This window comes from Odocoileus virginianus, chromosome 8, assembly GCF_023699985.2.
Source record: "Odocoileus virginianus isolate 20LAN1187 ecotype Illinois chromosome 8, Ovbor_1.2, whole genome shotgun sequence".
NCBI lineage: Eukaryota > Metazoa > Chordata > Mammalia > Artiodactyla > Cervidae > Odocoileus > Odocoileus virginianus.
Genome location: NC_069681.1, coordinates 56985326 through 56999996, shown reverse-complemented (window position 1 = coordinate 56999996; position 14671 = coordinate 56985326). Strand labels below are relative to the sequence as shown.

Genomic DNA, 14671 nt, shown 5'->3' with positions numbered 1-14671 from the left:
TATAAATGTTGAAGACAAGGAGATAAGGATGTTTTATGAGAAGTCACATTAACACACTTCTGACAAATCTTCTAAAGGCTTTTTCCTAGGTTCTGTTTTCTGCTAATAAAATAACAACATTGTCAGACGACCATGACTGTGGTAGGGCTTTTGTTAAAATTAGAAGACTCTCCATCATTAATAGAAATACCCATAAAGGATTTTGATTTCTAGCAGAGAAATAAAAACAAGAACACCAGACATCACTGTGAACACCAGAAGTCACTGTTCCAATGCACTACTGCGTTGACTTTCCTGCCTTTAATACTTTGGAAGATAACAGGTAGTTATTTTGTAGTCTGTATCTCAAAGTGGGTTTGTTGATTGTTTCCTTATGATTAGATTCAAGTATTGCCCCTCTGGCGGGAATACCACAGAAGTTCTTCTGTATTCTTTGTAGCACAGAATTTCAATTTTGTCCCTTGTTGACAACGTCTAATTTATCATTTGATTAAGAAGGTACCTGTCAGCCTTTTTCATCATAAAGTTAGGCTTTGTAATTACTAAGTATTCATTTTATCCAGTAAATATCCTGATAATGACCAAATTGTCACTTTATTTTTCACATCCGAATAGACTGTTTCCTTTCATACAGGAAATGGATACCCACTCTAGCATTCTTGCCTGGAGAATTCCATGGACAGAGGAGCCTGGCAGGCTGCAGTCCATGGGGTCACTGGGAGTTGGACACAGTGGGCAACTAAGCGCCTTAGTACCTTCCTATTATACAACAGGCTCCTGTCTGTTGCTGTCAATTATTATGGTGCTCAAATTGTCTCAGATGTCACCACTGGAATCCTTCAAGGTGTTTATGTCTTGGTGACAGCCTGCCATCTCTCTTTGACAACTTCTTTATTATCTAGAATGCCAAGGTGCTCTGGACTTATCTCGTAATTTCCATATAGTCCTGGAACTAGCCATTTCTGCCAGGAAAAAATGTTCCCTCTTTGTTTCTGTACAGAAACTGAAATCCAAGTCCTAAATCAAAAATCTGGTCACCCAAACAGACTTTAACCTGGTCACCCAACCAGGCTTAATTTATTATCTGACATGCATAGAAAAGCTGTTCCCAGTGCCTATCAGTGGACCATATATACACATTCACACACATACACATATATTAATACATATATTACATACATATTATACGTATGTGTATAATATATGTATATATTATTCTATTGCTCAAAGCAGAGAAACCAAGATTCCATACTGCTACCTCTGAGTTGAATTCAACAGCAGCAGAATTCATTCTAATTCCCAACCCCCTTTTAACTTTGTAATTCCCTTCTCCCAGAATCCCACTATCCTTCAACATTTACACATTTGACCAGTTCCCTGTATGTAACCAATCTCCACAATTGGTAACTCACCCTCTTCTCACCTCCCCCCAGCTCCAGCAGCCCCACACATCAGTGCCATCCTTGTACTGGGCACCTGGAACGCTTTCTCCCCTCCATTCCACCTCTGACACCCCAGGCTGAGCCATCCTGCTTCAGGGCACCCTCTTCACCTGCCCCTGCTCCACTTGTAGAAACCAATCGCCCCATGGGCTGACACCCTCCTCACCACACTCAGGTTTCTGCACGCTGCATTGGGCCACCCACTCCCGCCACCACATACAGCACCCATTCAGGCTGTCTCCTCGCCCTGAGCCACTGTCTCCTCTGCCTTACAGACCCGACATATACCTTGCTATGTCTTGTCTAGTAGCTTCAGGAGTGAACTGTTCAGGAAGAGGAAAATGAGGAGGAAGAGAAATCACTATGCTATTTTTTGTTAATCTACACCTAATGTTTTTTCATTTTAAAGTGGAGGATAATTATCATATTGTGATGGTATCCTTCCATGGAAGCAACCTAAAAGTCCATCGAAAAAGAAAGGATAACCACTTGTAAAAGAATGAAACTAGAACACTTTCTAACACCATACACAAAAATAAACTCAAAATGGATTAAAGATCTAAATGTAAGACCAGAAACTATAAAACTCCTAGAGGAGAACATAGGCAAAACACTCTGCGACATAAATCACAGCAGGATCCTCTATGACCCACCTCCCAGAATATTGGAAATAAAAGCAAAAATAAACAAGTGGGACCTAATGAAACTTAAAAGCTTTTGCATATCAAAGGAAACTATAAGCAAGGTGAAAAGACAGCCCTCAGATTGGGAGAAAATAATAGCAAACGAAGCAACAGACAAAGGATTAATCTCAAAAATATACAAGCAACTCCTGCAGATCAATTCCAGAAAAATAAATGACCCAATCAAAAAATGGGCCAAAGAACTAAACAGACATTTCTCCAAGGAAGACATACAGATGGCCAACAAACACATGAAAAGATGCTCAACATCACTCATTATCAGAGAAATGCAAATCAAAACCACAATGAGGTACCATTACACGCCAGTCAGGATGGCTGCTATCCAAAAGTCTACAAGCAATAAATGCTGGAGAGGGTGTGGAGAAAAGGGAACCCTCTTACACTGTTGGTGGGAATGAAAACTAGTACTGCCACTATGGAAACCAGTGTGGAGATTTCTTAAAAAACTGGAAATAGAACTGCCATATGACCCAGCAATCCCACTTCTGGGCATACACACCAAGGAAGCCAGATCTGAAAGAGACACGTGCACCCCAATGTTCATCGCAGCACTGTTTATCATAGCCAGGACATGGAAGCAACCTAGATGCCCATCAGCAGCCGAATGGATAAGGAAGCTGTGGTACATATACAACATGGAATATTACTCAGCCATTAAAAAGAATGCATTTGAATCAGTTCTAATGAGATGGATGAAACTGGAGCCCATTATACAGAGCAAAGTAAGCCAGAAAGATAAAGACCATTACAGTATACTAATACATATATATGGAATTTAGAAAGATGGTAACGATAACCCTATATGCAAAACAGAAAAAGAGACACAGATGTACAGAACAGACTTCTGGACTCTATGGGAGAAGGCGAGGGTGGGATGTTTCGAGAGAACAGCATCGAAACATGTATATTATCTATGGTGAAACAGATCACCAGCCCAGGTTGGATGCATGAGACAAGTGCTCGGGCCTGCTGCACTGGGAAGACCCAGAGGGATCGGGTAGAGAGGGAGGTGGGAGGGGAAATCAGGATGGGGAATACATGTAAATCCATGGCTGATTCATGTCAATGTATGACAAAACCCACTGCAATGTTGTAAAGTAATCAGCCTCCAACTAATAAAAATAAATGAAAAAAAAAACAAAAGAAAAAGAAAGGATAAACAAGCTGTGGTAGATGTACACAATGGAGTATTACTCAGCTATAAAGTGAAATGCATTTGAGTCAGTTCTAATGAGGCGGATGAACCTAGAGCTTTGTTGTATTAATGCATATATATGGAATCTCAAAACGCTTAAAAGTTTTCAGCATTCCCTCTCAGCTCCTAAGAATCAGTAAGAGAAAGACCCCCATTATAACTTTAAGTGGTAAATGATAAAAAGTTCATACAGGATTGTACATCAATATTCTATTTCCCCTCTTCTATACATATATCTCAACTACTAAATGTCTGCTGTTCAAATTCAGATAGAAGACGCAGAAGAATAAATCCAGTTCTGAGAATAAAACTTATTTTGAGAGATTATTTTAAATAAGCATTAACTAACTCAAAGTTAACTTGCTAGTTCTTTTTAAAGGAAATCTTCTGTAAGCCAGTTGAGAATGAAGCAGAGTAATTAGAAAACACATAATACCTTGAAGAGCCTCAGTTTAATCTTACCCTTGAGAAGATATTTTCCAGGGAGCTAGTTAAGGATCTCTTAGCTTTATTTTTCAGAATGTCAAGTTTGAACCTTCCACTGCTTGTCGCATTTTCCGGGATTGTACTATTTGAAATAGTCTATGGAAAGAAAAACATAAATTTTGGTTTGGCAAAACTCAAGATTAAATGAAGCTTTAAAGACAGGCTTATGATTAAGCCATTAAAAAGCACAAGAATTCATCTGGAGCTCTATTAAAGAAGTAATAATTTAGGTTCCACATCATAAGCACACAGATTATAAGCAAATGGGTTTAATTTTAAATATTATAAGTAATAAAAAAGACAGAAATAAGATCTTTCCTTTATGCCTTTCCTCTCTGCTAATATATTCTTGCTGCATTTAACAAAAACTAAAGATGTCACTTTTTTGCTGTTGTTATTTTGATTAATAACTATAATCATCCCTTTCCAAATTGCATACTTTATATCCAAATGACCAAGGAAAACACAAGAAACAGTTTTCAAAAAACAAAGACTCTTTTAGTAAAGCTGGATTCTGTTAATGCCTTTGTTATAATTCCCTTTTCATTTGCGAATGGGTCATTTATCTTTTCGATCAACAAGTACTCCCTGATAGTACTAAACTACATGAGAACCTACAATGTGTCCACTATATAAAGTGAGATTCTCTAAATAATTTATCCTATACAGACATAAAAAGCTACTATGTATATCACATGATTCTTAGTGCCAGAAAACTTCCAAAAGAGAAAACTCATCCTTTGCTTGTGGACTAAATATCTTCACATGTAACAGTGAAAAGAAGCAACACATAAGTATCAAACATGGAACCATGAGCTGTGGCTCTCAATGGTTAGGAAGAAAAAGATACACAGGATTTAATGTAGGCAGGAAAAAAAGGTGAACACTTTCCCAACACTGGGGATGATGCTGCAAAATCGTAACGGCTGGGATGCTCACAGAACGGGATAGCAATACAGATAGTTGACTAAAACAGAAGGAAGTGAGTGGAAAGTGGGAAAGTGTAGCTGGAGATAAAACCTTGATCTTAAATGCTGGGTAATTAGGAAGAATCACTGATTACAATTTATAAGCAGAGGGGCATCACTGTGAAAGTAATGTTTGGGGAAGATCTATGTGAAAAGTGTTCAAAGTCACTCAAAGAACTGGGAAATCAGAGACTGGAGGATCACATGGGAGGCTTCAGCACAGTCTACGCAGGAGGCAATAAAGGTCCATAGTGGAGCTGGCACCACAGGATCGTCTAAGGAGTTCCTGATAAAAGAAACACGGCTGCCATCCAAAAGGAGAGAAAACAATGGACAGGAATGTGGGCTGGACTGGGCTCCGGCTGTGTATAGGGACTAGGATGACTCATTACTCTACGGCTTTGGGATGAATGACGCGACTGAAATAGGGAAATTGTATTGAGCACAATGTCCTGAGCACACTGCCTGGCAAAGCAGCTCCTCAGTGAACTTGCTGTTTAGTCTCTCAGCCACGTCCCACGCTTTGCTACCCCATGGATTGGAGCCTGCCAGGCTTCTCTGTCCATGGGATTTCCCAGGCAGGAATACTGGAGTGGGTTGCTGTTTCCTTCTCCAGGGGATGTTCCCAACCCAGGGATCGAACACACGCCTCCTATACGTTCAGTTCTTTACCACTGAACCACCTGGGAAGCCCACTCAGGGAGTACTAGGTGAATAAATGGAAGGAAGAAAGGAAAAGAAAGAGGAAGGCAGAGAGAAGGGGAGGAATTTCATACATAAATTGTTAAAACCTCCTCTGTGACCTTGAGTTCTCTCCATCATATAGAAAATTTGTATCACTACTCACATACTGCCTTTGGCCTTCTGGCCAACATGACTATTACCATCAATGACTGATATAAGCAAACCCATTGACAGATTTTACTCTTTAAGTTTCTTGACCTTCCTGTGTCATTGGACATCACTGATCTTCTTACATGAACTTTTCTCCTACCTTGGTCATACCATAATAAATCTTTCTTCCTCATTATTCCCTTTCAGTTTTTTATTACTGGCTCCCTTTTAATTTACTCATTGCCTAAAATGTGGGTATCCCTCAGAACACCCGTCTTTGACTTCAAACCTGTGCCAAAGCTCACTGTCTTCTGTATTTATAATGTCAACTCAAATTCTATGAGCACCAAATCCATTTTCTAATTATATCTCAAACACACTTGCAAAATTGAATTCTTCTTTCTTATTTCCATCTTCTGCCCTACTCTTGTCTTCTTTGTGTATTTCTTAGCTATTGCACCCAGTTCTTCCAAATCTGAAACCTTGAAGTCTCTCCCAGCAACACCCTCTCCCATCCTAAACGTATCTATCCAGTCAGTCACCAAATCCTAAGGATCATGCTTCCCAAATCGCTCTTGACTCAGTGCCTCCCTTACATCTCCAGGGCTCCAGTTTAGCCGCTCTCTAAGACAAAATAAAATTTTCAAGATAGAATCATTCAATCTATTTATGTCCCAGTGCTATCTCTGTCTAGAACACACGTATATCACCGTGCCAATCACACTGTACTTCCATTTTCACTTCATTTGATTACATGTTGGTTTTTCCTTCTAAACAGAGGTCAGAAAAGAGCTGTCACTATTCATCTCCATTGCCTAGTTCATAGTATGCACTTGATAAATGAATCACTTCTCACATAGTCTATTACCAGAGTCTCCCAATTAGAAAATGTGACTTCAGTCCTGGCACTCACCAACCAGCCCCACAAACCAACCATCACTATGACAGAAGAATTATCTCTTTAAAGTACAAATCTGATTTTCTCTTGCTCTTACCTGAAATCCTTCAATGACAAAGTCAGGCATAGCACTTAAGGCTCTTTATCATCTCACCACTGCTTAGCCTCAGCCTTATTCCCCATCAATCCCCAAGCAAACCCTAAAAAGCCAGCATGTCCTTGGAGGGCCTGCAAGGAGTATATTCACTCATGGTCACGAAGTTACCACTTAACTGCTCAGTGTTCCTTCTTAAAATACAAATCCTCAACTGTTCTGGTTAGAACACTTTATCTCCCCTAAAACTCCAGCCCCACCCTCCCCCCAAAATCTCTTCCTCTCCAATTCTTTCATGCTTTCCTCTGCCCTCACTCTCTGCTCCAGCTGGAAAGCAAACATGTAGCTACTTATGTGTTCACTGCACATTCTTTTAAAAAGCTATTTTGTTGCCTCTACTACATGTATCTATTAATATTTATGGTCACAAAGAGTCAGTCAGGACTGAGCAACTAACACTTTTCACTTTTAATTTGCATTCCCTTTTGGATTATTTGAGCTCTTCTCTGCAGGCTACATCATCCATTGATGTCTTTTTGTCACATTATCATATAGCTTGGCTCATAGAAGGTCCTCTAGAAGTACTTGTACAATAAATAATTAAGGAATCACTTATCACATGGCATGTGATTTGTTCTGAATAGAATGAAATAAAAATATAACCTGAATTAGTGTTACTGAGGTAAATATGTCATAATTTCCTTAGATGTCATTGCCGGTGGTCTGGCTTTATCTACATGCAGCTGAGAACACATTCTAAACCATGTGCACGGAAATATCATCCCTTCATTTGCAGTCAGGAGAGCCGTTTCCATGACATTACTTCTTGTTTGCATGTTTGCCTTCTACCACTCAAGGCTGTGTAAGTTTTTAATGAAATAAGATGTTCATATGGATTTGAAATAAAATAATGGATTAGTATTACTAAAATATGTACATTCATTCTAAATCATGAGCATTTGCTATCACTGGTTTTCTATCAAAATTCACAATTTGTTTACATTTTAAAAGCATCACAATTTTATCTCCATGTGCCAATGCTTGCTAAAATTTACTATAAAATTTCTAAGATGCTAGGAGGAAAAGGATGATTAGGGCTTAACCCTAAAGATGAGAACACAAAGCAAAGAAACTCATTTTACAACTTCTATGAAATTTTGACTGAATATATGAAAAAAACAAAAATCCATTAGGGAGCAAACATCTCACCGATGGGCCTTCCCCAATATGAACGTGTGTCTTCTGCTTGGCTTCACATAGCTGCCTCAGGTGTAAAATCACAAGTTCATTCTCCTCTTGGTCATTGACTGCCTTCATTTTCTGTTGAAGACAGACCAACAGCACATTATGGGAAGACAGCGTCTACTGTTTTATTCTCATTTAATTTTATCTATCTGGTAGACAAACATAAATAAAGCTAAGCACTTAGCTGCTCTTAGGAACAAAAGGGAGTTCTACTAACTATCAGAGAATATAGTGGGATACCTATCTTTCATTTCAGATAGAGAAATGGAAAAAGGAACTCGAAAAACAGGATCCAATTCTCATATCTTATTTGTGAGGATTATAAATCATGTTACCTGAACACGTTCAAAGATGTCAGCTTGCTCATTATCTGTCAGGGATGAGAGATGCCTCTGTATTACCAGCTTGGCTCTTGGTGGGTAGAGACCTAAGGGAAATGATGGGGATCCGTGTTAAAAACAGGTTCCAGCCACAGAGATACATATGTTAGTCACTCAGTTGTGTCTGATTCTTTGCAACCCCGTGGACTGTAGCCTACCAGGCTTTTCTGTCCATGGGATTTTCCTGGCAAGAATACTGGAATGGGTTGCCATTTCCTTCTCCTGGGGATATTCCCAACCCAGGGATTGACCCAGGGAATTAGAAAAAAGAAAAGCTTCTAGGAACTTCTCAGCTCTACATTTCTTTGTGCAATATACAACAAAATGCTGGGAAAATCTGTGATCATGTTCAGAAACACTAACCCTGGGGACTGAACCCTGCACTGGGAGGCAGATTCTTTACCACTCATGTTTACATACAAAACGCACTGCAGCTTGTCCCTTCACCAGCAGGCTCTGAAGTTAAACCTTCTCAAGGAGTTGTGTTCCTGCCTACAACAAACCTTGGAACACTGCAATGAAATAATTAAATGGAAAGTCTCCTCATCAAAAACAATGACCCCTATGAGCGATTTTGAAGTCAGACTTATTAACAAAAAATGTCTCAGTTCAGCTCAGCTCAGTTCAGTCACTCAGTCATGTCTGACTCTTTGTGACCCCATGAACCACAGCACACCAGGCCTCCCTGTCCATCACCAACTCCCGGAGTCCACCCAAACCCATGTCCATTGTGTCAGTGGTGCCATCCAACCATCTCATCCTCCGGCGTCCCCTTCTCCTCCTACCCTCAATCTTTCCCAGCATCAGGGTCTTTTCCAATGAGTCAGCTCTTTGCATAAGGTGGCCAAAGTATTGGAGTTTCAGCTTCAACATCAGTCCTTCCAAATGAACGCCCAGGACTCCTTTAGGATGGACTGGTTGGATCTCCTTGCAGTCCAAGGGACTCTCAAGAGTCTTCTCCAACACCACAGTTCAAAAGCATCAATTCTTGGGTGCTCAGCTTTCTTTATAGTCCAACTCTCACATCCATACATGACTACTGGAAAAACCATAGCCTTGACTAGATGGACCTTTGTTGGCAAAGTAATGTCTCTGCTTTTTAATATGCTGTCTAGGTTGGTCATAACTTTCCTTCCAAGGAGTAAGCGTCTTTTAATTTCATGGCTGCAATCACCATCTGCAGTGATTTTGAAGCCCAGAAAAATAAGGTCAGCCACTGTTTCCACTGTTTCCCCATCTATTTGCCATGAAAAATAGTTGCCATGGTTAGCTGTTAATTTGGTATCATGTACATGTACATGATACCAAATTAACAGTTAACCAGACACCACTGAAGGTCCTAATAAACTTAGCCATCCTAAGAGTTTCTAACTCTTAGGTGAGTATTAGCCTTGCCCAAAATCTCTAAGCTTAAAACTGGACATTTAAAAAGGAAAAAATAACTACTAATATTAAAATGCAGAGCTGGAGCTTATTAGGTAGGAAGCTCTCCCCTTTATGCAGGTCTTGGTAATGAAACTTCAAGGCCATCATTAGTACTTAGGGACATTTTTTAGTGTTACAATTTTCCCAATAAACTGTTTATATTCCTATGTTATTCATATATCTGTTGCACTTCTACACATAATTTAGATTAAATCCTCAGGCAAACATCTTTTCCATAAAAACATTTCCACTTTAATTTTTTAAAAGGGGAAGTGAAATTCATATTAATAATGATTTGCCTGACCATCCATTTTTAAGAAACAGATCTACATAGTTAGGGGTCACTTGTAATATTTCTACTGTACTCTGATTAGAAAAAGGATATCTGGCTATTCATATGTAATATATCTTATAGGTAGACTGCACTCTAAAATCCCTAGCAGAGGTTTACCTCAAAATAGGCATTGTTTTAAAAAAAGAAAACTAGAATTCCTACCATGGTGTGTATAACATGTATAGGGACACCGCTGGACCTGTTTTAAACCACTATGTAGTTAGTATGATAGGAACTGGAAAGAAGAAAAGCTTCTAGAAACTTCTCAGCTCTACATTTCTTTGTGCAATATACAACAAATGCTGTGAAAATCTGTAATCACATTCAGAAACACTAAAATTCATTTGACAGTGTGATGTCACCCACTACCACAGCTTATTATTTGCTGGCAAAGTCTCCTGAGGATATATATTAAGAAACTGATTCACATGAGTAGGGTTTTTTTGTTTGTTTGCTTTATGTTGCTTATTATTCCAGTATGTTACTAGCATGGGTAGGAGGATAAAAGATTAAAAAGGAGAAAAGTAAAGAGGGTACTTACTTGAAGTATGTAACTAAATCTATAGCCCAGGAAGTTTCCTCAGTCTTTTATTTCAGTAGAAGAATTGTAAACAGCTGTATATTATTTATTTTCAAACTATGCATGCACCCTACACTACCTTGAATCTTATTTGACTTCCAATTTGGAATCACTGACTAGTGAATTAACCAGTCCTGAGAGGTAAGTATATTATTTAGCCCTCACACAAGTTATTATAGGAAAACAAGATTGAGGATAATTGTTCCATCTCCACAATACTCAGCATCACTTTAGTTTCACATGCTGTGGATGGGTCCTCGAGAGATGGTGCCCTCAGACACTGCTTCCTAGATTCACTCTGGTCCACCAACATGACTGTGCTACTCTTCCTGGTCTATGCCCTTAACATAGGCATAGATTATGTTAGCATACATATCTACTCCCTTTCTTTCTTTCTTTTTTAGTACAAAAAGAACTCCATATTAATGCAGCCAAATGTATTGACAGGACTCTATAATTCTGAGTAAGTTATGTGAAATACTAATATCTAGATACTGCTAAATACTCGTATGTACTATTTTTCTCACTTTCTACTCCTATTAATTTGTGTTGAATCTGAATACAGTCCTTTTTTCCAGTATTATACTTTGTACATAACACAAGTTCAGAATCCACAGTTATCTTGCCCAGATGAAAACAGCTTTTGGGGAAACACACTGATGTCACGGCTTCAGGACAGTGTGACCCTGAAAATCCTTGCTTTCCGATATTCTTCCAGAGGGAAGCACCAAGTTGCTGTGGAATCAGATTGAACAAGTTCAAATCCTGATTTTGCCCCTCCTAGGCAGTGAGGATGTGACAGTTATTACCCACTGTGCATCTCAGTGCCTGTTCCTCTTGAGTAAAATGAGGATTAAAAACAGCACCTATCTTGTGGGATTTCTATACAGATGAAGTGGTCTAAGATATGGAAAACACAATAGTGCTGAGACACGGTAAGTCTTATGTAAGTCTTATGAGAGTATCTGTCTTACTGTTATTCCTTTCATTTTTACTGTCAGAGCACTGCCTTATCTTATGTTCTCTTGGCCTAATGTCAATGACAAGGGTAAAAAATCATATCAGAAGGTGTTAGCCAAGGCCTTAGGAAAAGAATCTGTGTGAATCTTTCTCAGTCAATATGAACCTTTCCTTTGCACCTTTCAGATACATACATACTTTGAAGGTTGGGGACCTTAAATTTCAGTCCATTCAAGATCTTGGGAGGGCCCTACTAATTCTGGATGTATAGTTTGCATTCTCTTTCTTTACACAGGTGTCTAAAACTAAAATTTTTAAAGGAAATTTGTTTTAATATGATTTGCATAATTTCCTACTGGTTTTATCTTTTTCTTATAGATAATAACAGTCCTTACAAATTCCGAACAGCAATCTGTTATCTCCTCATTTGTTGCTTATCATTTAACGTCCAAGTAAGCAGTTGTTGTTTTGTAAAAATGTTAAGATTTTATGAAATCAAATCTGTCAATGTCTTCTTTGGTAGTTTCTGCATTTCTGTGTCTTAATAAAGGTTTTCTTGTTTACGGACAAAATAACATTTTTATTTTCTTTTAATGGTTTTAGTATTTTGCTAGTTTACATTGAAGTCTTTGATCCCTCTAGAATGTATTTTCAGTAGATATGTGGAAAGAATCTTTGTCTCTTTGGATGGCAAACTGATCCAACACCATCTCTTGAATCACTCAGCCTTTCCTCCCCAGATTTATATTCCCTTTCCCATACACCAAAAACTGTTCCATTTTTGTAAAGGCTATATATATATGTTTGAAAATAAGGCATGTTCTGTAAAATATTATAAATTTTTAAATTTGACTATTACATTTAAATAAGGCATGTTCTGTAAAATATTATAAATTTTTAAATTTGACTATTACATTTAAATAGTCCTTATTCACACAGTTGAGTGGGCACTCAATAAATTTTGCCATGTGCCTATGATTTTCCCACCTACTTAACAGATATCACAATTTACACTTATGATGGCTCATACATTCTCTGCTTTATTCTACAACCTCTCCCCATCAACACTAACATCTATCATACTGAATTACATGTACTTGCTCCCAAGCCTGCCTTCCCTTCAGACTATAAGCTTCCTGAAGGCACAGTCCGCATCTCAATCATCTCTGCATCCCCAGTGCTGAGCACATTACCCAGCACATGACTTTGGGTAGCCCAAAAAGTTCATTTGGGTTTTTCCATAAGCAGATTTAGAAAAACTTGAATCTAACAAGTGTCTATTAAATTGTGTGTCCTCTCGGGTGCAGTAGCTTTCAATCTTTTTTATTAGGGGACAAGGAGAAGAAAGGAAAACTGAGTCAGAATCACCTTTTCCTCATGTCCCTCCCCCTCTTCAAAACACATTTTTTTTTCAATGTGCTTTATGACATCATGTCTATTATCTGGGTGATTTTCAAATGTCCCTCAAAAGTTAGGAAAGTTTCATTCCTGTTCTAAACCTTTAGGAAAAAAAGGACACATCATCAAGTGAGAAGAGAAAAAAATCTACAGTCAACATTCTGGGAGGGTTTGTCTCTCTTCATTCATTCAACAAATATTTGGTCAGTTCCCACTGTGCACACAGTAGTCTTAAGAACTGTGGGAAATGCAAGTTCCTCCCTGGAGTCTGCCTCTGGAAAAAAAGTTAAAAAATAAAAAAAAAGGAAAAAGAGCCAAGCACCTAGGAGAGACTGACCGCACAAATTTGACTAGATGTGAGAAATGATTCTTAGGGCTCTTGGTTCACCTCGAAACAAAGAAGCATTCAAAGACAGTAGCAACTTTCTCACTTCCTCAACGCCAAAGCAAACTCCTCTCTGCCAAGGCCAACTTATACTGTACCTTCGATCCTTTCACAGAGCTTATGCAAAGAGTGCATGGGGCAGGCCTCACACAGCTTAATCTGGGTCTTGGCACTCTGCAGGGCAGCAGCCGTGCTGAAAGCCTGCTTCAGAGTCAGCATTACCTCATCAACCTACAAGAAAAACAGAGGCCAGGTCTGCAATCATTTGCCTTCAGGGTAACATATTAAAAGCCCAATGTGAGGCTTTGTTGATGCCTACTAAATCTTAATAATGTAATTTTGATGATAGAGAAAAAACATTGTCTTGAAGTTAGACCTTCAATTAATTATACATAAAATTGGAAACTGGATGAAATAAGACTATTTTAATGTGTATAATACAACAATACTGACCTGTTATTTGAATGCTGTTTTTGAATCCCACTGAGTACTATGCTATCAGTTAAATGATAGTCAATCAGAACTTTGTTTTTTTTTAATTTTATAGAATTATAGTTGATTTAGTTTAGTTTCAGGAAGCAGCAAAGTGATTCAGTTATACATATATATATTCATTCTTTATCAGATTCTTTTCTCATATAGGTTATCGAAAAATATTGAGTAGAGTTCCCTGTACTATACAGGAGGTCATTGTTGGTTATCTAGGGTCTTTGTTTAATTAAAGTACTTTATCAGATAAAGATCTCTTTGGAAGTTCTGCCTGCAATACATACCGAGCAACAAAGTAAGTTTAACATTCACTTGTGTTAATAGGTATCTTGTTGACTTTATCCTTTTGGATTATTTTTACTGCAACAACAAGTGAACATGTGTTTAACCAAAGTTCTGGGGAGAAACGAGCTCAATAAATAACATGGTAAGTGGGAGGGAGGTTCAAGAGGGAGAAAACATATGTACACCTATGGCTAATTCATGCTGATGCATGGCAGAAACCAGCACAATATTGTAAAGCAATCATCCTCCAATTAAAAATAAATATATTTTTTAAAAATTAAAAAAATAATCTTGGGGAAATTCTTTGAAGGCTGCTGAAGTTTCTTTTCCTAGAGTGCTACTGAGATATAATCAATATGCAGCACGGTATGAGTCTGAGATGTACAGTATGACTTGACTTACATGCATCATGAAATAGTTATCACAGTAAGTTTAGTGAATGTCATCATCTCACATAGATGCAAGATTAAATAAACAGAATTTTTTTTTCCTTGTGATGAGAACTCCTATCTTTTCTCTACAGCTTCTATTTACTAGCATTTTGCTTCTGATTTGTGATACTAAGAACT

The 14671-nt window shown here is 38.2% G+C and overlaps 1 protein-coding gene across 7 annotated transcripts in view; it reads right to left on the bottom strand.

Moving 5' to 3' along the window:
- The window catches only part of TBC1D4 (TBC1 domain family member 4), a 244429-nt gene that overhangs the window by 60259 nt on the left and 169499 nt on the right, over positions 1 to 14671 (bottom strand). For all 7 annotated transcript variants that reach the window (XM_070471565.1, XM_070471564.1, XM_070471569.1 and 4 more), the window contains 4 exons: positions 13427 to 13559; positions 8202 to 8293; positions 7831 to 7941; positions 3804 to 3923 (listed from right to left, as the gene is read on the bottom strand). In XM_070471565.1, the coding sequence (XP_070327666.1) occupies positions 3804 to 3923; positions 7831 to 7941; positions 8202 to 8293; positions 13427 to 13559 (456 nt within the window). The remainder of the gene's footprint in view (positions 1 to 3803; positions 3924 to 7830; positions 7942 to 8201; positions 8294 to 13426; positions 13560 to 14671) is intronic.